Source organism: Podarcis liolepis (genome assembly GCF_965112155.1).
Source record: "Podarcis liolepis genome assembly, chromosome: 2".
Classification (NCBI taxonomy): Eukaryota; Metazoa; Chordata; class Lepidosauria; order Squamata; family Lacertidae; genus Podarcis; species Podarcis liolepis.
The window spans coordinates 34,360,302-34,384,882 of NC_139555.1; the positions used below are offsets into that span (position 1 = coordinate 34,360,302).

General features: G+C 45.2%; 2 protein-coding genes across 2 annotated transcripts in view; both read left to right on the plus strand.

Moving 5' to 3' along the window:
- The window catches only part of LOC310700899 (uncharacterized protein), a 30,036-nt gene extending 5,459 nt beyond the window's left edge, over positions 1-24,577 (plus strand). The window contains exons 7-14 of the mRNA XM_083490854.1: positions 640-850; positions 2,696-2,869; positions 4,494-4,749; positions 16,770-16,795; positions 17,707-17,867; positions 19,514-19,724; positions 21,778-21,945; positions 24,238-24,577. Of these exons, the coding sequence (XP_083346980.1) occupies positions 640-850; positions 2,696-2,869; positions 4,494-4,749; positions 16,770-16,795; positions 17,707-17,867; positions 19,514-19,724; positions 21,778-21,945; positions 24,238-24,497 (1,467 nt within the window). The 3' untranslated portion in view covers positions 24,498-24,577. The remainder of the gene's footprint in view (positions 1-639; positions 851-2,695; positions 2,870-4,493; positions 4,750-16,769; positions 16,796-17,706; positions 17,868-19,513; positions 19,725-21,777; positions 21,946-24,237) is intronic.
- LOC310699437 (5-hydroxytryptamine receptor 3A-like) lies at positions 12,673-16,647 on the plus strand. The gene is made up of 5 exons (XM_083487291.1): positions 12,673-12,739; positions 12,909-13,069; positions 13,268-13,312; positions 14,201-14,310; positions 16,446-16,647. Exons 1-5 carry the CDS (start codon positions 12,694-12,696, stop codon positions 16,624-16,626), a joined length of 543 nt encoding a protein of 180 aa, XP_083343417.1. The 5' UTR covers positions 12,673-12,693; the 3' UTR covers positions 16,627-16,647.
- Positions 24,578-24,581: the final 4 nt, after the last annotated feature.

A 24,581-nucleotide genomic window follows, 5' to 3' on the forward strand; every position in this document is an offset into this window, starting at 1 on the left:
CAGCCCCGGTGCCATCAAGTTCTGATTACAGTCATACCTCGGGTTGAATATGCTTCATGTTGAGCGCGTTCGAGTTGTGCTCCGTGGCAACCCAGAAGTAACGGAGCATGTTACTTTTGGGTTTCGCTGCTCGCACATGCGCACACGCTCAAAATGACGTCGCATGCATGCACAGAAGCGGCAAAAAGTGTGCCGTCGCTAGTTACGTTTGCTTCTGCATGCGAACGGGGCTCCGGAACAGATCCCGTTCGCATCCCGAGGTACCACTGTATTGAAATTTTGCCTGCCAGGCCATTACAGACAGAGAAACCTTTATTTTCCTTCAATGGTAAATCCCTCTGTGGTACGGGGACCCATTTCAGGGTTTCTGCAGCAGCTCTTTTGATCCCACTCCAGGTCCTGCCAGGGGCTCCACTGTTTCCTACAATTGTTATTGTTATTAATATTACATTTATATCCCACTTTTCCTTCTGAAACATTTTTGGAAGAGGGAAGATGGTGGTCCTACCCACCAATGGGTTGCTAAGAATAAGGACTATGAATGAATGTATGTATGCTACTAATGAGACTGAAAAGAGAGTTCCATTCTTTGCTGTAATCTTCATTTTTATTTATTCATTTCCCCCCTTTTTTGGACAGATTTCTATGAAGAGGCGCTCCATTTTGTATGTGTTGGTTCTGATCCTCCCAACTTTAACTCTTTTCTTGCTGGATATGGCTATTTCTTTTGCATCTGCCTCTCCTGGAGAAAAGATTGCCTTCAAAATGACACTGATCCTTCAAATCTCATTTTTGTCAATGATTCTTAATGATATGCTACCCGCAACATCGGATAATCCACCAGTCATAGGTAAACCACCTTTTATTCCCTGGCTTATTTCAGCGCCAGCAGCCTTTGAACACTTAAGGTAAAGGGACCCCTGACCATTAGGTCCAGTCGTGACCGACTCTCGCTTTATTGGCCAAGGGAGCCAGCATACAACTTCTGGGTCATGTGGCCAGCATGACTAAGCCGCTTCTGGCAAAACCAGAGCAGTGCACAGAAACACCGTTTACCTTCCCACCACAGCGGTACCTATTTATCTACTTGCACTTTGATGTGCTTTCGAACTGCTAGGTTGGCAGGAACAGGGACCTAGCAACAGGAGCTCACCCCATTGCGGTGAACCACCGACCTTCTAATCAGCAAGCCCCAGGCTCTGTGATTTAATCCACAGCGCCACCCATGTCCCTTAGGGGCTGTCAAATAGTTTTGATTGCTTTCATTGGACTAATTCACATTGTGGTTTAGTTAGTGAGCAGGTCCCTGGGTCAGTAACTAACTTTTAGTTGGAGGTACATTTTGTGAATCATTATTATCTTGCATGGTACAAAAATAGATTAACAATACCACCTTAGCAATTTGTTTAATATGGTCAAAGCACTTCAAATATATTATCTTTCAAATCGTATAGCAACCCTGTAAGGTCGGTCAGTATTATTATCCCTATCTTCCAGCTTGAAGGTGAATAATTATTATTTTATTATTATGTATTACATTTGTATGCCTCCCTTTACCTGTAGATCCCAAGGCAGTTCACAAAATAAATCACAATATATATATTTTTAAAACCAGAAAATACATAATAAAAACAAAAACAACCCAATAGTATCCCATCCCACAACACATTTTAAAAGGGCGAAATAAATTAAAAAATTGTCCAGTAGCACCTTAGAGACCAACTAAGTTTGTTCCGGGTATAAAGTTTTGTGTGCATGCACACTTCTTCAGATACACTGAAACAGAAGTCACCAGACTCTTATATATAGTGGGAGGGTGGGGTGGGGTTCTTTTTAGAATGGTAGTAGGAGATGAGTGATTGACTCAATGGGTATGGTAAAACTGTTGACAACAGTTAATGACTGCAATTAGTCCTAAAAGAAAAAGCAAGGGATAGTATGCTGATGACCAAAAATAGCTATAGCATATGTAATGAGACAAGAATCCAATATCTCTATTCAGACTAGTTCTCTCCATAGTTTTCAGTTTAGATCAACACGGCTACCTACCTGGATTTTAAAAGGGCATTAGACATCAATCAGCCAAAGGCCTGGTTGAAGAGGAAAGGTCTACCTGGTGCTTAAATGTGTTTAATGAAGGTGTCAGGTGAACCTCCCTGGGGAGAGAATTCCACAAACAGGGAGCCACTGCAGAAAAGGCCTGTTTTCTCATGTTGCAGCCCTCCAGACCTTCCTTCTTACTAGGAGGGAGAGAAGGGGTTGGGAAGGAAAGGAAAGGAAAGGAGCTTGACGCAGTGCAAGTATACTAGCAGGAGTGCCAGACAGGCTCTGCTGATCCACTCACCCCACACTGCCCCTCTCTGTTGCCTCCTCTCTCTCTCCCTGACAGTAAGTGGTAAGTGATGTTGGAAAGCAAAAGAGGCAGCTCCACCACACTAGGCCACTTCTGAATTCAAGGACACATTCTGGCCAAGCAAACACCCAAGCAGAGGAAAGGGCAAATCTATTGATAAGGGCTTGGCCCATTGAGAGTTTCAAGCACTGGAAGAGTCCTTGGGTTCCCCATTCCCACATTAAAGAAAAGACCTCCAAGGGATGCTAGCTTTTCACCACCCCTGTTTCTTCTCCTTCTTCTTCTTCTTCTTCTTCTTCTTCTTCTTCTTCTTCTTCTTCTTCTTCTTCTTCTTCTATGCAGCTGCGTTTTTCACTGGGATGTTTGTATTTCTGGTCCTTGGTATCTTGGAGAATGCTTTTGTACTCTATCTCAAAGAGAAGAGACCAAAGTTGCCATCCTTCAAGGGGAATAAATTCATGAATAGAATCCTGAGCAAGAAGAAAGAGGAAAGTGAGAGCCCAGAGACCCATTTAGGTAAGCGTTTTCCAAAATGTAAACAATTTACCGTAAGGAGGTGGGGCACCTATAAAGCAGAAGAAGGGTGCAGATATCAAGCACCATCATCCATTACTGTAAGAAATCTTTTCGCACAAGGGTATGCACAGGATTTAAGTACAGTGGTTCCTCAGGTTACAGACGCTTCAGGTTACAGACGCTTCAGGTTACAGACTCTGCTAACCCAGGGTTAAGAACTTTGCTTCAGGATGAGAACAGAAATTGTGCAGCGGCAACAGGAGGCCACATTAGCTAAAGTGGTACCTCAGGTTAAGAGCAGTTTCAGGTTAAGAACGGACCTCCAGAACGAATTAAGTTCTTAACCAGAGGTACCACTGTATACACTCTTAAAAAGAAAAACAAATCATTGAGACGCACCCACTGGAGAGCTGGAATTTGTTTATTGATTGATTTATTAAACAGATTTAGAATAAACAGATTCAGAATAAATTCATCAAGCAGTGTACTTCTCCCACCAGAATGTGCAGTTGGAACAAGCTTGTATTCTTTTCTGAGTAATGTGTGAAATGGACCTGAGGCGTCAGGCTGTCAGCATAGCTCAAATAAGTAAGTGTGGAAGGAAGCAATCCATATTAATCTAAGGTCTGGGCACTTTTCACAAGTTTCATTCATTCTGTTAAGCCTCAGATGTGTCACATTTGATCCCTTTCATGCAATATAGAAAGTGGAAATAAGCTTAAATCAGATACAAGCTCTTCTTTATTCATTACGTACTGGAAAATACTAATATTGCTCTTAGAGCCATTTAACCTGCATATCTTAAGGCTGAAACACTTATCTGGGTGAACATTCAACTAAACTTGATGGTTGAACTTAGCTCTCCGTAGGCATGTGTCAGGGAACTGCCATTAGTGTCCGAGGGAGAGAACAAGCTCCAAAGGGATCCCAGAGAGCGTCCCGGGAGTGGGAGAGGCAGGCCATCCTCTGGGGAAGGGAATCAGCGTCGCTCCAGTGGAGAAGGGGGGCAGATGGGGGAATCGGCGAGGCGGTCCCATGACTCCTTGCCGGGGACCAGCGGGGAGAGGAAGAGTCCTCCGCTGCCTACGCCCTCCTTGCGCAGAAGGCTTCTGCGCAGGGAGAGTAGGAGGAGACTGGGCGTCAAAGAGCTTCTTTGCTGGAAGAAGTTTAAGAAACGCCCACTGACAGATTCTGCCAGCGATTGAGACAGCCACGGGTGAGTGGCTGCTCGGACAGGAAAGGTTCACTCAGGCGACCCAGCCAGGTGTTGGGACAAGCTTACGCACGAGCAACCCCTAGAACCATTACAGCATGCATAGAATTGCACTGCAAGAGCAATTTGCATGGTCTTCTCCAGCACTTTGAGTCTTGCAAGGAAAACCCAGGCCCTGTCTGGAATCAGATAACTGGCATTTGTTTTAATGAAGGTGGAGGTATGTTGCTTCGCACTGCATTATAACAGATGCAAAATGTCCAACATGGCTTCCAGTGAACCATACGCCGGAATTTGGAATCAAAGAAGCAGTTCTTTAACTCTCCATTCCTTTATTCTCAAACAATGTCTGTTCCCAAACATAACAGATTAGCAGATTAACATATATCCTCCTTATTTTCATCTGTACAGGAGACAGGAGCCCCAAAGAGAACCAGCTGGCAGGTGGATTTCCCTTGCCAGCAAAAGACAGTGAAGATGACAGCTTGGTGTTTCTGAAACATCTGAATATGGAACTGCAACAGATCAAGAAACATCTCTCTCTAGAAGAACGCCAGGATGACCCTGAATCAGTTGCGTGGGATAAAACAATGGCCCTTGTGGAGAAAGGGCTTTATTACACCCGCCTGATTTTATCTGTCATCTTTTTAGCTGTTATTATCATACAGTGGACGCGCTGAATTTTAGATTACTGGCCTTTGTGGGGGGGAAAGCATGGCATTTTTGTAGACTAGATCACATAATCGATGCATGTGATACAATTGCACTACATTACCACCAGTTAAGTTGCATAAGGTCAGGAAATGCTGTGGGACAGAATGTCTAATGCTGTTGGATATTAAATTACTAATGTCAAAGCAAATTATTCTTGGAAATATGTGAAAACAGGACAAAATTTGCCACTTAACTGAGCCTTGCAAAACCAATTATTCTGAAGTACTGGTTTTCCAAGTCTTCACTGAGTGGCATGTTTTCTGGCCTGGCATCAATGCATGCCATCCTTGGGCAGTTGCCAGGGCTTCAAGAGGGTTTATCAACTTCAAAAGGGTGTCTTTGTCCAGGAATAAAATACCTACAATGCTCCAGAGCAACAGAGGCGTTGTGGGAACTTGAAATGGCAACAGCTGGAGCCAGTTGCCTAGGGCTGCCATCAGGTACTCCAGGAAAAGAACAAGTGGCGTAGAAGGGCTAAATTTTGGCAGGGATACCTTCTCCTGGCCTCATGCTGCTATGTTGGCAGAAGCAGCATCAGGCAAAGTCCTTCCTTCTGTGTAACTAGTAAAGGCTCAGAAGCTCCCTGTGCTCTATTGTATTTGACAACTCCAGGAAAACAAAGTAAGCATTGTGGTAATGTGTGGAATTAGTCTAATTTATACATCTAGTTATGATCAGCAATATGAGTTTAAAGAGCAATATCAGTTTGGGCATGAGTAATTTAACTTGGCCAAATAAGAAACCGGGAGTGTTGGTCGCTTCACTTTCTGCGCACTGCTGCCAAAAATCTTATAACTGCATGAAATGAGTGGTGCATAATAAAGAAGTGAATTGACAATATTGTTGCTTCATCTTGCCAGTAAGAAGATCCCTGGTGAATCAGGCCAAAGGCCCATCTAGTCCAGCATTCTGTTCTCGCAGTGAGATGCAGCATGCCTTGTGTTTATGGTTGTCCCTGAGGAGGACATTTTTGTTGAAATGTAGCTGGGAGGTGCATATACCAGTCTGAAGTCTCAGGAGCATCATCTTGTTGCTGTTGTATTCAGAGAGAGAGAGAGAGAGAGAATGGAGTTTCCCTGGGGGGTGGTCAAATCACTGTGTTAGCAGCACCAAAGCAACCTCCCTGGCGCACAAGCCTGGGCAGTCTGTATGGGGGTCCTGGGCTGCCCAGATGACAAGACACCCCCCCCCTCTCAGTCTCACTGATGTGGTCCAAAGGAAAGCAGAGCCCGCAACCTACCTGCCCGCAAAATGTCTTGCCAGAGTGGTGCATGTTCTAGTTATCTCCCACTTGGACTACTGCAATGAACTCTATGTGGGGCTACCTTTGAAGGTGACCCGGAAACTACAACTAATCCAGAATGTGGCAGCTAGACTGGTGACTGGGGGTGGCCGCCGAGACCACATAACACTGGTCTTGAAAGACCTACATTGGCTCCCAGTACGTTTCCGAGCACAATTCAAAGTGTTGGTGTTGACCTTTAGAGCCCTAAACGGCCTTGGCCCAGTATACCTAAAGGAGCATCTCCACCCCCATCATTCTGCCTGGACGCTGAGGTCCAGCGTCGAGGGCCTTCTGGTGGTTCCCTCACTGCGAGAAGCAAACCTACAGAGAACCAGGCAGAGGGCCTTCTCGGTAGTGGCACACACCCTGTGGAACGCCCTCCCATCAGATGTCAAAGAGATAAACAACTACCTGACATTTAGAAGACATCTGAAGGCAGCCCTGTTCAGGGAAGTTTTTAATGTGTGACACTTTAATGTATTTTTAATCTTTCTTGGAAGCCGCCCAGAGTGGCTGGGGAAACTCAGCCAGATGGGCGGGGTACAAATAACTTCTTCTTCTTCTTCTTCTTCTTCTTATTATTATTATTATTATTATTATTATTATTATTTTGGCACAAGCTTGGCAGCAGGAGTTAGTTGTCTGAAGGAGGCATACAAGGCTCCATCCACTCCCGATTTGTGTAGGGTTTATCCCTTAGCCTTTTCTTCTCCCAAATATATCCCACCAGGCAGCAGAGGTTTAGGATCAGAGTCTTCCTTCTCCTGGATGGGCCCCTTTCCCAGGTTGATGAGCCCCACCTGCCCCTCACTTCCCTCTGCAGCACATGCAGAAATCACCTTCTTGACCATTGGAACCACTAGCCATCTTGCCTACTCAAACAGCCAGAGCCTGTCTTCACATGCAGGGGAAGTCCCTAACTCAACAAGGGTTTGAGACCCATTGGCTACCCAGTGGGGGAGGAAGCCTCTCAGGCACCTGGGGCAGGGCGCCCAGGGATGGGGTGAACTGCCCATAGGGGAGGGGCACGGCACAGCATGGCATGGCGTGGGATGGGATGGACAGAGGCGGAGCTAGTGGCAGCGGCGCATGTCCCAGAGGGGTGCGCCAGTGGCAGGGAGCTGCGGGGGGCACCTCCCAAGGCGATGTCACCCCCCCTTAGGGATGACACCTGGGGTGGACCACCCCCACCCTGCTCCGCCTCTGCAGCTACCCTCACCTGGTTTAGCCAGCCAGTCGAAGCCATTCCCAGGATGTGCCTGCTGTTACATGCTGACAGCTTCTAGGAGCCACAAGTGGGAGCTGAGTGCAGGGTGGAGACCAAAAGTGGACAAACTACTCCAGAACGAGCACAATGTGTCTCCACACCAGAGGTATGCCCCTCCCCTAGCACCTCATACACCCCGAGAATCATCTACATCTCCTTTTAACAAGATCTCTGCATTTTTTAAATTACTCGGTATAATTATACGGTATTTACCCAGAACTCACTCCTCTTCACCACAAGCTATAAAGCACTCTCTCACACATTATCTGTTGCTTGTAAGTGAATGCAGTAATCAGCAGTCGAGTTTGCTAGCTAAACCAAAGGATACTTGGGCTGAGCATGAGTAACAGACCGGGGGTTACATTCCAGGGATTGCGTCTAAAGCCCAAATCGTGGGTGAGATTGCCAAAGTCTTTTTTTCCATATGCCCAACCACCTTCCGCCCCTTTTAAATTAATTTACTTATTTCGCAGCATACATAAATCTGAATGCACACAAGTAAAATGTTCGCAAATTGCAGGCTAACTGTACTTCAGGCAGGCTGCTGCTGTGACTCATATTTATTGGTTGTTTGCTGTACTGCTGCAGCAAAAGCAACAAAGAATGTGTAAGACTGAGGACCCCTCCAGATGGCCTATTTAAAAAATGGTCATTTATCCTGAGTTGCTTGCACAAACCTTAAGGAGAGATTAGACTGTGCCCAGTGTTTACTGAGCATTTATTCTGATCGATTTGCAGCGAGGTGATATGGCATTCATGCTTGCTTGCTTTCTTGCTTGCTTGTTGTATGTTTTCCTCATAGCCATTCGTTCATCAACACTTTTCAGAATATTTCCCTGTAACTTTCCTAAACGCAGAAAGTATTTGTTGTTGTTTTTTAAGTGGATTTGTTGTCCTTGGGCAATGGAGTGTGTTTTACACCACTTTAACTGCTGAAAGGCTTTCTGAAACTCAGTCCACCAAAATGCCCCCCCCTCCTGAATTTATTCTGTTCCTTTACCTGCTGTGTTTATTATAAGTACAGTGGTACCTCGGGTTAAGAACTTAATTCGTTCTGGAGGTCCATTCTTAACCTGAAACTGTTCTTAACCTGAAGTACCACTTTAGCTAATGGGTCCTCCCGCTGTCGCCACTGCTGCGTAATTTCTGTTCTCTTCCTGAAGCAAAGTTTTTAACCCGAGGTATTATTTCTGGGTTAGAGGAGTCTGTAACCTGAAGTGTCTGTAACCTGATGTGTCTGTAACCCGAGGTACCACTGTACATTGCAAAAATGTACAAGACACATGGAGAGGATGATCCTTCACAGCATTATATCTCCAGAGTGTCTATCCTCGCTTCTCTCATAGCTTCAGCCAGCTTGAGTTCAGAACAGGCAGGCATATATTCCCCAGCCTCTCCAGTCAGCAGCCAAGATGGATCTGCCTTTGTTCCCCTCTGCTCCTTGCGAAACAACACTCTTTCCCTGTCACCTCATACACATCCCATCACCTTGCCAGTCTGCCCATTCTCCTGTCTCTGTCCACTCCTCAGAGCTGGGGGTAAGGACAAGTTCTTTTGCATTGCCAATGGCCTGGTATTGTTTCCCAAGGGCTCTGCACTTAACTAACCTGACACAGTCCCGCAGCTAGCATTTTCCCTCCCTGTCCCAAATATCAGCTAGATTCTGACATTCATTAATTTCTCTGAGGTTCCTCTCCTCCCCTCAGAAAACAACCTATAACATCGTGAACTGTTATAACGTCATGAGAACACAGATCAAAAACACAGCACTGGAAGCCCAGTAAACACCAGAGCACCAGGCCCGCCACACATAACATGACGTCACATGCATATGATATCACATACATGCAACACCATACCGCAGCATCAGCGCACCGGGCACCTCAGAGGGTGATGCCAGAGTGCAGAAGTTTCAGTCCTTCAGCACAACCTTGCTGACAAACTCAGCACCCCTTGGATCCTCCATAATACAGTGGTACCACAGGTTAAGAACTTAATTCGTTCTGGAGGTCTGTTCTTAACCTGAAACTGTTCTTAACCTGAGGTACCACTTTAGCTAATCGGGCCTCCTGCTGCTGCTGCGCCGCCGGAGCACGATTTCTGTTCTCATCCTGAAGCAAAGTTCTTAACCCGAGGTACTATTTCTGGGTTAGCTGAGTCTGTAACCTGAAGCATATGTAACCTGAAGTGTATGTAACCTGAGGTACCACTGTAGTTCTGGAGGTCCGTTCTTAACCTGAAACTGTTCTTAACCTGAGGTACGACTTTAACTAATGGGGCCTCCCGCTGCAACCTGAAGTGTCTGTAACCTGAGGTACCACTGTACATGCAACTGGAGAAGGCTGATGGTCGAGAAGGCCAACCATTGGCAGGAAGCTGAGTGAGGAGCCCCACTCCACACTTGCCCTCTTCCACCCACTGGCGGAGGAAGAGAGGGGAGAGGGGATGGCACACACACACACACACACACACACACACACACACACACTGTGCTGAGCGCCACGCCCCCACAGGTGATGTGCCACGTCCCCAGGATGCGCACCAGCCACGCCATGCCTGCTCTCCACCTCCCGTGCTGGAGCATGAAGCTCCGCCACTGCTTCTACCCACTCAACATTCAGGGGACTGGCCCCTTGCCCCCAGATACTGAGGGGCCAAAGACCCCCTCAGCCCCCTGTGGTTGGTGCATCTGGTGAGTACGGTATGAGAATACCACTGGAAAAGGCAAAGAAGCAGCTTGCAAATTCCATGTAATTGAACAGGATGTAACCATACAAAGGAACTTCTCTGATTCCTTCAAATTGAGGCCACTGCTTTGAAGCAATTAACATTAAGTAACCCATCACAGACATCTGTCCAGTACAGCATTTTGGCTATGTTCCTTCTTCTCCATTATCTGCCACCCTGAAAGCCCCAGGGATCCATTTTCAATATGCCTATGAAATGTGCAGTTGTGTTTCAATAACCGCAGCATCAGAAGAGATCTTCAACTTTCCATTAAGGAGATGGGTCCTTGCCACTGTCTTCAGTTGTTGGCTTTTTCCTAATCATCCCCCACCCACACCCACCCCAAGTTTAGTTTTATTGGAAAGTGAACCAATAAAAATAGGTGGAGCAGAAAGGGCAGAAGCTGCTCGCCTTACAGATCACTCTTCTTTCCCTGAAATGAAACTGTTGGTTGAGAATTGAGGTCAAAGGACTTAGGGTGCTTCCAGACTGTCGCTCTTTTTCCAGTGGGGGTCAATCACATATGGGGAAATTCAGGTTGTGCACTTAAAAGCACAATAAGATCCTGAAAGATCAGGCCAATTGCCCATCTGATAGCATTCTGTTCTCACAGGGGCCAGCCAGGCGCCTGTTGAAAAACTGCAAGTCTAATAATAATAATAATAAGTACAATCTGAGCACAAGAGCACTCTCCCCTCCTGTGGTTTCAAACAACTGGTATTCAGAAACATTACAGCCTCCGGGGTGTATATGGTGTTGGAGGAGGGGTGATACCTCTGCTGGGGGGCATGTTGTGTGCCTTCTGGGGTAGTTTGGCCACCTTTGATCACCACCCTGAACTCAGCTCTCACCTGTGGCTCCTAGAAGCTGTCAGCATGTGACACCCCAGAAATGGCTTCAACTGGTTGGCTAAACCACGTGAGGGTAGCCAATGGGTCTCAAACCCATTGGTGAGTCAGGGACTTCCCCTGCATGTGAAGATATATTCTGGTGAGTTGAGCAGACAAGACCAAGAGTGGTTCCATTGGTCAAGAAGGCGGTTTCTTCATGCGCTGTAGGGGGAAGTGAGGGGAGGATGAGGCTCATCAACCTGGGAAGGCAGCCCATCTAGGAGTAGGAAAACTCTGATCCCAAACCTCCACTGCTTTGCTCATTCAAGAGAAAGGCTTCGAAAGTAAACCTTGAGGAAAAATCTGTACCCACTGCCTTGAGGGACTATCTTTGGGAGAAGAGAAGGCTAAAGAGTAAACCCTACACAAATCTGGAGTGGAGTCCCTAAGGCGGTTGGATGGTGCATTGTAAACCTCCTTCCAGCAACTCCTGCAGCCAAGCTGGTGCCAAACATATCGATCTGCTTTCCTTTGGACCACATCAGGGAGGCTGAGAGTGGGGTCGTGTCATCTGGGCAGCCCAGGACTCCCACACACACTGCCCAGGTTTGCGCCCAGGGAGGCCACTTTGGTGCTGCTAATGTGCTAATGCAGTAAAAACAACACAGGAGGCAGCAGTTATGAGTTACTGGTCTCTGCGGCCACAGCAGGCGCTGTGATTCTCAAGTGATTTTACTTCACCCATGAATGTGCACTCCATTACCTCTCAGTGGAGTCCAACAACTGCCTCCAACCATGGAGGCAGAACTTTAGATTGGGTTAGATGGTATTGTACAACAGACCCCCCTCTCCAAAAGGCCAGACTTTTTGCAATAAGGATAGGGAACAGAGAAACGCACTGGAAAGTATGGGATAGAGCTCGCTTTGACGCAACGTCATCTAACCTCCATGCCAACAGATCAGAATGAACGCTCATTAAACAGCCAACATGGTCTAACTACCCAGAAAATAGATCAGGGTGAATGCTCAAAAAATAGGATGTTGGGCACCGCCTCAATAATGGAAAACAAGTGGGACCAACAGCTTACATTGCCCTGTGAAATGCTGCTCTTCAGAACTGGAAATACTCTGTTCCCCCAGTACAGTGGTACCTCGGGTTACAGATGCTTCAGGTTACAGACGCTTCAGGTTACAGACTTGGCTAACCCAGAAATAGTACCTCAGGTTAAGAACTTTGCTTCAGGATGAGAACAGAAATCGCACAACGGTGGCATGGAGGCCGCAGGAGGCCCCATTAGCTAAAGTGGTACCTCAGGTTAAGAACAGTTTCAGGTTAAGAACAGACCTCCAGAATGAATTAAGTTCTTAACCCAAGGTACCACTGTATTACATCCAGCGTTCTCTGCTCACTGAACACACTCAGTCCTCAGGGCTGGTGCCTTCCTCTTGGGCATGGGTGGCACACTTTTGGTTCCCTAAGCAATGGCCCTCATAAAAACTTTAGGGAAGTTTTTAACGTTTGATGTTTCATCGTGTTATCAATATTCTGTTGGGAGCCGCCCAGAGTGGCTACCTTGGTGTGAGAAAAGTGCTCTTCCTGTTTACAGGAAATAAAGTATTAATAATTTCAAAGAAGCTCGCTCCCAAGAGGGCTTTCGTGCGAGACTTTGACCAAAGTTTATAGTGTGCACTTCATCCCTGCAAGGTTTAAAATTCATTGATGCCTCCTCATTCGGCTCCTTGCACAGCCTCTGCAGTCTGTTGCCATCTCTCAGGTGCAGAAGAAGAATGTGGAAATCATTTGTCTGTTGTGCCCTTTTTGCTCTGTTCCCAGGTAAGATTCTCTTTCCTATGATGACGGTCCAAGGGATGGATTAGTGTCTGAATTAGGAACAGTGATTTTGCTCTCATATGTTGCCATCCGTAATAGGCAGTTAGTGAGAAAGGCTGTTCCTGGTTTGAGTGGTGGTTAGGAATAAGAAAACTTTTCATTCCATTTGCAGTAGGAATTGCCTTCACATGGAACTGTTCACATCACAGTGTGGTTGAATATCTGAATATTTCTAATGACAACAAGCTCCTCCTGTATACCAGACCCAAGAAGGACTGGAGAGAACCTTTGACTGTCAAGTTGGATTTTACTCTTGTCTCTATCCTGGCAGTGGTAAGACGGCAAAATCTCCGGCAAGCTTCATACTTCAAACAAGCAAGGAGGAGGGAATTTTATAATTTGGGGGTGATCCAGACAAAGTGAAGCATTTTTATGTTCCACTGATTTCAAGTTAAAGAGTTAAGCCCGTCAATTTCGGAAGGTGCATCACTGTGGATGGGTATTGCCCCTTCTGTTTTTGTTTCTTTACAGGTAGAGAAGTTGCAAGTGATTACAACTTACTTCTGGCTGTTTGTGGTAAGGCTCTCCTTTTTTATCATATTGTACTAGCCCATGGTTTGTCCAGCTGAGCTTGAATCTTGGTAAGGAAAAGGAATGGGGCTGAGTGCTTCCCATTTCCAAGAAATGGACCACTTGCCTGACCTAGAAAGGGTCTCACTCCTTTTGGAGGAGCAATCTTAGGGTGCTCCTGGATCCAATTTTGTTGCTGAAGGCCCAGATGAATATTGTGTCTAGGATAACCTTTTGCCAACTTCAGCTGGTACAGCAGCTATGGCCATTCCTGGACCGAGATAGCTTGACCCATAGCAGACCCATAACTTCACAACTGAATGACTGCAATGCACTCTTTGTGGGGCTCCCCTGATGGTTGGTCCGGAAACTGCAGGTAGTGCAGAACGGTGCAGCACGATTGCTAAGAGGAGTGAAATCCTGGACCAGATTATACTTCTGCTTCAAGATCTGCAGTAGCCGCCAGATTGCTGAGTGGGCCAAATTCAACATTTTACTATTAGTATATAAAGCCATTAAGAATTTGGAAACTATTTACTTGAGAGAGCACCTTGACCCATACATACCTATTTGACCACTTTGATCTGCTGAACTTGCACAGTTACAAATGCTATATTATGTTTGTTCCACATTTGTGAGAAGTCAGTATTTCAATGTGACAGCAAGCACCTTCATTATACTGATTTAGCTGCCTACTAAAACATTTTTATTTCTACAAGCGTATTTGCACATATCTTTTACTTGATTGTTGGGTTTTTTAATGCTGATCTTCTCTGGCTGTTATTAATAGTCATTGCTTTATGTCCACTGCTGGGAGATTTTATCAATTCTCCTAAATAAGCAAACAGAGATGTTGTACCCTAATCTTTTTGCTCACTCAACTCTGTAATGTAGAAATGGAGAAATGACTTTGTGTCATGGAATTCCTCTGACTTCTGTGGCATTACCCATCTCACTCTCCCAGCGGATAAATTCTGGATCCCTGAAATCTCTATAGAAGAACAGTAAGGATCATTTATTCCATTGGCAACTTATTTAAAGCAATGCTTATGTTGATTTCTCCCCTTCCCTCCCAAAAAAGCTTTAGCAGCTCCAACCTTCTGAATACTAAATGAGTGTTGTTTGTAGATGAAATGATGGTTTAAGCCTTGGGAAACACCCACAAATAGTTAGATGAAGTTAGATAATCTAAAATTCGTGCTAGAGAGTAAACAAATGGCTCTATTGGTGGTAGCAATGGTGATAAGTTAATTAGACTTGTTAGTTACTAGTTACCCAAAGGTCTCCAAGTGACTTGCAACACATCTGAAAACATTAAAATAAATACATTATATCAGAGATTTTCAACCTTTTTGAGTCCACAGCTCCCTTAACCAACTACGTTCTTTCTGTGGCACCCCTGTGGGGCTCAGGAGCCCAGTTATGTCACACTTTGCCTGCAGAGCTGGCAGCCCCTCATCCCTTTTCAAACACCCTCCCTTGTGGAGTGTTCCTTCAGCCTCTTCTCCCCTCTCCTTGGGAGTCCTCCGGGCAGCTGATCTCAGAGCTGCCCCCCACCCCACCCCAAAGAGAGGTGCCTCTTTGCTCTCTGTGCTTCTCCCACCCACCCACCACTGACCTGCTTATGCTTTTGTTGATGAAGAGAAAGGGAGTACATCGCAAGTGAGTCTCAGCTGTCATTTTGCACAGTACAAGCGCTGCTCCCTGCACTGAGCCACCTTCATGGGTGACTTGAGCTTGCAGTCTCCCTTTTCAATTCTTGAGGGAGTAGCAGTTTTAAAACTGTTGCCCTTGGACTAATCCATAAGGAAATGGCAGGAGGGAGAGGGAGAGGCAGTCAGGCTGCGATTGGCAGGGAGGGAACTTAACCCATTCCTCTTGCGCAGTGTATTTTCAACACAAAAATAACCTCTCTTCAGATTTCAGTCTCAATGCATGACTGTTAGGGGTGCTGCTGACAGGGGGGGAGATGTGGCAGGCAACAGGGGGCCAGGACTCCACCCTGGGACTGTTATGTTGTAGGCAAGAATTACATGCCCTAAGTTTACTATAGAAGTATTTAACTGGAGGTTACTACAAAGACTAGCCGATAGGATGAGATGGGGGGAATACTGTTGGGATACTGCCATGGAGACAAAAGCCATCATGCCCCATGCCGTCTCCGGACGATCCAGCCATCTCTCGTAGAAACGCAGTATCAGTTAATTAGCGACATGAGCCCCAGAAATAGCTTCCCACATTCCAGAGCTCTTGCACGCTCTATCAGCAGAGTTCGCACAGCGAAAGATGCACGCAGGAGAGCATTATTTACAATTTTATTCAGCGTTGGTCAGAACAAAGAAAACATGACTGCCTGCGTTGATGTCTCAGGCACAGAGAAACGAAAGCATAGACACAACAGAAACATCCTGTGAACAGGAAATACGCAAGCTGTGACACAAACATCCTGCTCCCTTTTTAAGGTGGAACGGAAATATCCTAACATATATATATATATATATATATATATATATATATATATATATTCCAGATGTGCCTGCCTTAACTTCACATTTTCAGTTCCTTGTTAATACTGTTTATGTTACGAGCACCTTATAAATTACGTGCAACCTACTTGTAATATGCTTTAAATATTGCAGTCTTTAGGATTGAGGACTCCTCCAGACTGGTGTTTTTTGCAGGTGTATTCTGTAACGTGTTATTAACATAATAATAGTGCCTCAGCGGTGGATTTCTATTCAACCGTCCACACATCTCTCAGCGTTATTGGTTGTTCTGTGATTTCCCCCCAATATTATTGCACTATTGCCGTCTGGAGGGGCACTCTTTTGCTATAGCATAATGAAACCAAGACAAAACAAAAAAGGAACATCTAATGGTGCAAAAAGTCACAGGATTCCAGCAGGAAGCCACAGGACATGCACTGATTAGAAATAAAGCAGCCCAGGAACTTTTGCATGTGCAAATAGTATTAAAAACATATAACCAACCCAATACCAAATAATCAAAAATGCAGAGAGAGAGAAAAGGACATTGGGATGGCGAGGGGCAGGGAAAGCTGTGAAAGGGTTACCTGAACTAAAACAAGTGATTCCAAGCCTGTTGCTTCATCTCTTGGTCCTTAATGGCAATGTTTCAGGGCCAATGAAGAGAAGTCCAGAACCAGCCCATTCCTTCGCGTTTCTTCCAGTGGAGACATGATGCAGCACCAGGCTTTTCACCTGACATCATCCTGCAGTCTGCACATCTTCACCTTTCCTTTTGATAAGCAGGCTTGCAACATAACTGTGCTCTCCCCCATGAATTCAGGTAAGCCGTAAACAGCACATTATTCTCTCGAGTACGATTGCTGCTTGACATTGGCGCCAACTTGAACAAAATATTGAAGGGCGCCCCCACCACTACCAGCCCAGCCTCCCAAACAAATGTTGCTTCCCCTTGACTCCACCTGTTTTGATGACAGGTGCAAAAGAAAAGGGGGAGGGGAAAGTAAGACACCACACCATGGTTGAGGGGAGGGATTTTGTTGCACAGTAGCCCCTAATCTGCTTTAATTCCACAACCAGAATTTGCTGGTATGAAAATTGATCCCACCCACAAAATGGCAGAAGTCTGGAAGTGGCCATGGTAGGAGGACGTTTTAGCCCGTAAGGGCACAAGAAGAGTCCTGATGGGTCTGACCAAAGGCCTAACTGGCCCAGAATCCCATTTCCCACAGCATCCAATCAGATGCTGAAGGGAAGCCTGTAAGCAGGACATGAGGAAACAGCACTAAGCAACCAGCATGGCTTTTCCGGTCCTCATTGCAGTTCTATTATACAGTGGTACCTCAGGTTACAGATGCTTCAGGTTACAGACTCTCCTAACCCAGAAATAGTACCTTGGGTTAAGAACTTTGCTTCAGGATGAGAACAGAAATCGTGCAGCAGCAGCGTGGCAGCAGCGGGAGGCCCCATTAGCTAAAGTGGTACCTCAGGTTAAGAACAGTTTCAGGTTAAGAACGGACCTCCAGAATGAATTAACTTCTTAACCCGAGGTACCACTGTACAACACACACACACACACACACACACACACACACACACACACACTACTGTTAGCAACCGAGGAAAGCATATAAGTCATTGGGGTTTCTTAGGCACCTGCAACATTTCCTGCCAAAAAAGGAGGGAAATGTAATTTACCACATATAGTACCAGAAAATAGGAACTGTCCCTGATAAATATGAAGAGTTGGCGAATATGAGTTAGCATTGCTGAATTATTACTATATCGCTCAAAGCATTTAAAGAGTTTAGGTCTCCTTTGTTTGGATGGTGGAGCAGGGAGGTTATGTAGAGGCTACAAGGAAAACAGAACCCCATCTTCAGCTGCTGTCCCTTTGTTTTTTCCTCGCTCCAGATAAGGAAGTGAAAATGTCGGACAAAACGTTTTCCACTAAATTGGATGCCAAAGATCGCAACCTATACTTAACCAACGGGGAGTGGAAGTACAACAACATCATTGTTTCCCGTGATACCATGACTGGTCTTGAGATGAACTATAGTACGGTGACTTACCAGGTATATAAGACTGATGAGTTGCTCATCAAGGCTTTGACTTCCATTGTTTAACAGGAAACATTCTGCAGATTGCATTGTTTCAATGAAATTTTGTTGTCGCTACGGAGGATTCTTCTTCAAGAAATACCGTTAAGTCACTGGTGGTCACAACATGTGGCATAAGAGCCCAGAAACAGAATACTGATCGCCTTGGGGACTCACTACCCCCAATTATGTATTACCCATTTCATTTTAGATCCTATGGAAAAGACAGGTTGCGAAGTAAAATAATACCCTCCAATTTTCCAAAGGCGGTCCCAGAATTACAAAAGCCATCCCAGCTTCTGATTTGATCCCAGAATGTCTCTATTCCCCTGCCAGCACTGCCACCACCGAGCTTGGGGGGAGAGGGGAGAATGAGCCGGCGCTTCTTCCAAGTGACAATTTTGGTGGCAGTGGTGGCTGTGAGGGAGCCTCCCATTGCCTCTCTATAGCCACTGCTGCTGGCCTCCTCCTTTGGGCAGCTCATAGTAGCTCCTGGAGAGCAGGTGAGGAGAAGAGGCTCAGTGTGGTGTAGTGGTTACGAACGGTAGACTCGTAATCTGGGTAACCGGGTTCGCTTCCCCGCTCCTCCACATGCAGCTGCTGGGTGACCTTGGGCTAGTCACACTTCTTTGAAGTCTCTCAGCCCCACTCACCTCACAGAGTGTTTGTTGTGGGGGAAGAAGGGAAAGGAGATTGTTAGCTGCTTTGAGACTCCTTCAGGTAGTGATAAAGCGGCATATCAAATCCAAACTCCTCCTCCTCCTCTTCTTCTTCTTCTTCTTCTTCTTCTTCAGCCCCATATGACATATCAGCTGTGAGGGGCAGGCAGAGGACAGGGCTGCCCTGGGTGGGCAGATAGGCAGAGCAGAACACAAGGAATCTTGATTGTTATTTTTTAATGCTTTGTGTCCATGCCCCTTTCTAAAATTTATTTATTGCTGTTTTTCTTTTGCTAAATCTACCAAAGAATAAAATAAAATAAAATTGGGATTACAGAATATTCTCTGCAGGGTGGGGGGGGTCTGTGTGCTGTGTCCCTTTTGTGTAGTGGTGGCACTTGCCCTCCTTCTGACAGGAAATGCTCTGCGGGGGGGGGACACACCACAAAATGGGGTGTCGAGGAGGGTAAATTGGGGAGAATGAGAAGTGACCCTATATTAATCTGAGTAATGTTGGAGGGTATGAGTAAAATGCCTATCAGATTCCTAGACCACAGTCTGGAGAAGGGAATGGCCTTTATTCTAAGAAAGCATGGGATTTCTTGGATGTTTATAAGCTGGGCTTCCTTAATAAGAAGATGGATTTGTTATGCAGAGGTGTTCTTTGTGCAGGAAGTGGGGAGGTGGCTGAGCACACAACCTGAAACATGACTCAGCATCTTCTGCAATGCATGATAGATCCTTGATAGAAAAGTCAGTGCAGAAGGATTGTCTGAAGGAGAAAGTTAGAAGAGCCCCTAGCCTCAGTGACCCACCTGTTTCAGTTCAATGGGAGGGGGGGGGATAAACAACCCCTAGCTGTCAAGTTTTGAAAATTAGGGGATGGCTCCTTGTTGCAATCAAATCCCACTTGAATTTGTTGTTGTCTTCAAGCAGTTTGATGTGTTTTTAATCTCTCAACAGATTTTTATGCAGAGGCGTCCTATTCTATATGTGCTGAATCTGATCATCCCAACCGCTGTTCTCTTCTTCCTGGATATGGCTGTTTCCTTCACTTCTGCCAGTGATTCAGAAAAGATCAGCGTCAAGATCACATTGATCCTAGAAGTCTCTTTTTTGTCGCTGATTCTAAATAGTATTCTGCCAGCATCCTCAGATGACCCCCCTATAATAGGTAAGCAACAGTAATTTCAAGTGGACGTATAATAAACTCGTGCTGCCAGGAAACAAAGTATATTATATATGAGCTATATTAGGAACCTTCACAGCGCAATCCTATGCATGTCTACTCAGAAGCAACTACTAAATTCAGTGGGCTTACTCCCAGATAAATAGGTATAGGATTAAAAGGTAAAGGTAAAGGTACCCCTGCCCGTACAGGCCAGTCTTGACAGACTCTAGGGTTGTGCGCTCATCTCACTCTATAGGCCGGGAGCCAGCGCTGTCCGCAGGCACTTCCGGGTCATGTGGCCAGCGTGACAAGCCGCATCTGGCGAGCCAGCGCAGCACATGGAACGCTGTTTACCTTCCCGCTAGTAAGCGGTCCCTATTTATCTACTTGCACCCAGGGGTGCTTTCGAACTGCTAGGTTGGCAGGCGCTGGGACTGAACGACGGCACCCCGCCGCGGGGATTCGAATCGCAGACCATGCGATCGGCAAGTCCTAGGCGCTGAGGTTTTACCCACAGCGCCACCCACGGATTACAACCTCGGATATCCTTCTGGCAAAACTTTGCACAAAGCAAATCTAGCTAGAAGACATGGGCTGATTTTTTTGCAATCAGTACTGTCGCTGTGTACACACCAGGGGCACCAGATCCTGGGAGCCGAGCTCTTTTGAGCCCCCTGAATATTTTTGTGGTGGAGGTAAACCCCCCACCCATGTCTGAAAAGGGTGGAGGTGAAGCGCGGAGCAAAATGCAGCATGGCGCCAATTGCCGGCTCCTTCTCCTCCTGCTGATGCTTTGGAGGGGAAGGAGGGTCAAAGCAGCCTCCCATCAGTGGTGGCACCAGTAGAAGGCAGAGGAGGAGCTATCGGCCATTGAAGCTGTTGGACCGCCATATTTGATTCTACCCCGGCTCCTCCCAACATCCCATGTGTGTAACACTGGCTCTCCAATTGCCCTCGCAAGCGGGCGCCTCTGGTATACACCATGCCTTTAAACCACATTGAAACACATGCTTTCCTTCTAAGAATTTTAGGCAATGTAAGTTAGCCCTCACCGAGTTACCATTCCCAGCAGCCTTTAGCAAACTACAATGCCCAGAATTCTTTGAAAGAAAATATGTGCTTTAAATATATAGTATATATACATCCCAAGTGAACTGATCGTGTAAATTAAACAGCGGCTTTTCTTTGCCTAAGTTAGGGTTGTCATATTTCAAGAAGTGAAAATCCGGTTTTAAAGTTTTTGGGGGTTTTTTGCATTTTTTTCAGAAATTCACCAAAAAATCAACACTTCTGACACGGGTTGCCATACACTTGGGTTATCCCAGACATTTTAACTGGCTTGCAAAAATTCCGCCCAGACGCCATTTTTGACGAACAAATCCTGTTTATTCCCAGAAAATTCTGAATGTATGGCAGCCCTACCTAAGTGTATTCTTGATTTAAAAACGTCCTAATAAAAAGGTTCCAACATAAATCAACTTCCTGCTTCTTAATGCTTCTTTGGGTTGTACCCAGCTAAATCACTCTGTGCATGGAGCAGCTTCCGTGAGCACAATAGAACTTATCCTCCCTCTCCTACCCCTGCTAATGGGGTTCCCCCTACCCTTATGCCTTGTAGAAATCTCAAATAACCAGATGAAATCACTTTGAGACTGAGACACAAAGGTCTTATTGGAGTGGATCTAGTTACTGGCATGTCTCGGCTGGGAATGCAAGGTTATAGAATGCTAGTGCTAAGCCACCATCTATTTTTGGGCACTTCCATACTAGGCGTTTAGTGTGGAATAGCCAAGCTGTGTTCATTCACTGTTTTCAGGGCACGCATATGATGCCATTGTCCAATCACAGTTGCCCTGTATTTCCGCATCTATTCCCCAGCAGCTACATCAATGCCCAGTGTGATGTGAACAGAACTTAGGAGGTACAAATAGAAAAAGTGAAATGCTCCTAACACTGTTGGGAAAAGTCAAGAGTCCTTCTACTTGCAGCTTATAATGGAAAAGCAATTCTTTGATAGCGCTAGGAAAGATCCATCTAACATCCTTTCATTTTGCAGCGAAATTTTTCATGGGAGTTTTCCTGCTGATGGTTGTCAGCCTCCTTGAGAATTATGTGACAAGGTCTCTGAAGGAGATGAAACCTCCCCGTTGGTTCCTCAAATGCGAGAGACTCATTTCCTCCAGGAGAAAGAAGAAAACATCTGAAAAATACGTTCCTTATCCTGGTCAGTATTCATAAGAAATTAATACTTTGATTGAACAGCCCCAAACCCATAACTTGCAGCACAGCAGGTCAGTGTTTCATGGCATCCAAGATCAGATCAACCTGTGAATGGTCTGTTTCCTTTGCATTTGTGAGCACAAAAGGCTGACAACATTTACACACACACACACACACACACACACACACACACACACTTAAAATTGTACAAGTTGAGAGAGAATAGTGAACAGCAGCCAGCACAGAGAGAGGGAGGGGAGGTGTAAATCATATACAGTGGTACCTTGTGTTACATACGCTTCAGGTTACATACGCTTCAGGTTACACACTCCGCTAACCCGGAAATAGTGCTTCAGGTTAAGAACTTTGCTTCAGGATGAGAACAGAAATCACACAGTGGCTGCAGCAGGAGGCCCCATTAGCTAAAGTGGCGCTTCAGGTTAAGAACAGTTTCAGGTTAAGAACGGACCTCCGGAATGAATTAAGTACTTAACCCGAGGTACCACTTTATGCCAAAATATGCAGAAGGGGCTCCTGTGTTAGGTCTCAAAGGTTTACAATGACCACAAGACTGAAGACCCCTGCGACAGACAGCCCATAATTCATTTTTCAAAAAGTAAATGCAAAAGGAGGAGGGGAAAGGGAAGACACATTATGGAAAATTGTTTACTATGGATTTTGAATGTGAGCCCACTATACCCCAGTATCGTTTGCATGTGAAAGTACCTGGAGTATTTCCTGACAGGATGTGCTATTTGTCTAAAGCTATCAGAGCTCAGGCTCGGGTGTCAGCATAGCATTTATGAATCTGTGGTTTATTTATTTAGGTACACCTCTAAATAAATACCCAGGCCTTTGACACCTGGGATGTGTGTTTTCAAGGCCTGCCCTATCCCTGTGCTTGTAATCTGTTTTGGCTGTTTTTAATTTGGATTTTTAAACTGTTGTAACCTGTGCTGGGACCTGCAGGTGAAGGGTAATACAGGTGATGCTGATGATGCTGATGCTAGGTTTATGTAAGATTTGGTTGAATGATCCTCAAGGCACCTTATAACAGATTATTGCAAAACACACACTGGACAAATGACCAGAGTGTGCTGCCTTCCAGCTCCACTGTCTGAAATAAAATGTTATTACTTTTAAAATTATTATTATTATTAATTAAATTTAAATACTGCCCTTCATTGCAAGATCACAGGGCGGTTCACAGAATAAAATACAGGCTAAAAACACAAGTAAATAATTAAAACAAAACAATAACCCCCCACAGACACATTTAAAAGTCTACAATTAATATGGGGAGCCTTGGGGCTCTTTCTGATACAAACTGCCCTCTCCTGGGGGTACTTTGCAAGGGACAGGGAACTCATTAGAATTATATTCTATGCAGGATCAGTGCAGTGTGCTCTTTGTCCCAGCCCAAGCCAAGCTCAATGGGCTCAGAGAGAGGAGGAGTTTATAGTGTGTAAAAAACCTTTGAAAAACTCATTTTAGAACTTCTAAAAATGACTGATAGAAGGCCAGGGCAACCACTATTACAAGTGATACACAAACCAGGTTTGAGTAGTGGGGAAGAGACAGAGGTCCCCAGAGCAGAAAATATTAGACAGTTTATTAACAACAACAACAACAACAACAACAACAACAACAACAACAAGAGCAACGTATGTCTGATATGCAGAGTTTAAGAAATGATTGGAATAAAGAATTGGAATGTTCACTATTACCTAGACAGTGGGAAAATGCTGTGGCTTCAGTATTAGATGTATCAGTAGAACTTAAACTAAGACCTATACAACAGAAAATACTACGGTATTTGGAATCTATTGAGCTCCCTTACATTTGTATAAGAAAGGACTATCTAATGTAGCTCTTTGTTGGAGACGTAATATGGGCAATATGTCTTTGAAACATATACTTTTACTGTAGAATCCATTTTCACTGTCCGGTTGTGAATTCTGATACAACAGGTATATAGTTTAAGAGCATATTCACCTTTGAAAATCTTAATTTTTTTCCGTTTATAAACAAGACACTATATACTGTATAGTCCAGCACTTTCTCCCAAAACTTAGTCAGTTTGGTGCACAGTAAAATATTGCACAGCTGATTCTATATGACACTGGATGTCACCTGTGCAGTGTTTGGTCCTCAAATATCATGGAAAGCCTTATGAAGGCATAAGTTGCCATCTGTTGCTGAGCCATAATGTCATCATCGCCTCTGGCCCAGGACTTCCAATGATAGAGCTCCAACTTAGCTAAGGATTTGCTACGTGTGCTTCTTTATATTTCAGATGAGCAGAAAGAGCCCTGTGATCACGCCCTGGCAGGCAAAGAAGATGCAGAAGCAGAGGCTTACATCTTCCTCAGAAGCATCTATTCAGAGGTGAAACAGATGAGGGAACAGCTATTTCCCGAGAAGAACCAAATGGCTACCAATGCAGAATGGAACAGGATCATGGCTATTACTGAGAGCCTGTTTTTCTATGCTCGGCTGATTTTCTCAGTATTGTTTATAGCATACATTATTCTGAAATGGAGGAGTGAAATGTGACCACGTGGTTAGCTGTTACATAATAATTAAAGAAAATGTTATGCATTTATCCCATCTTTTCTTCCAGAAAGTTCAAGGTGGCAT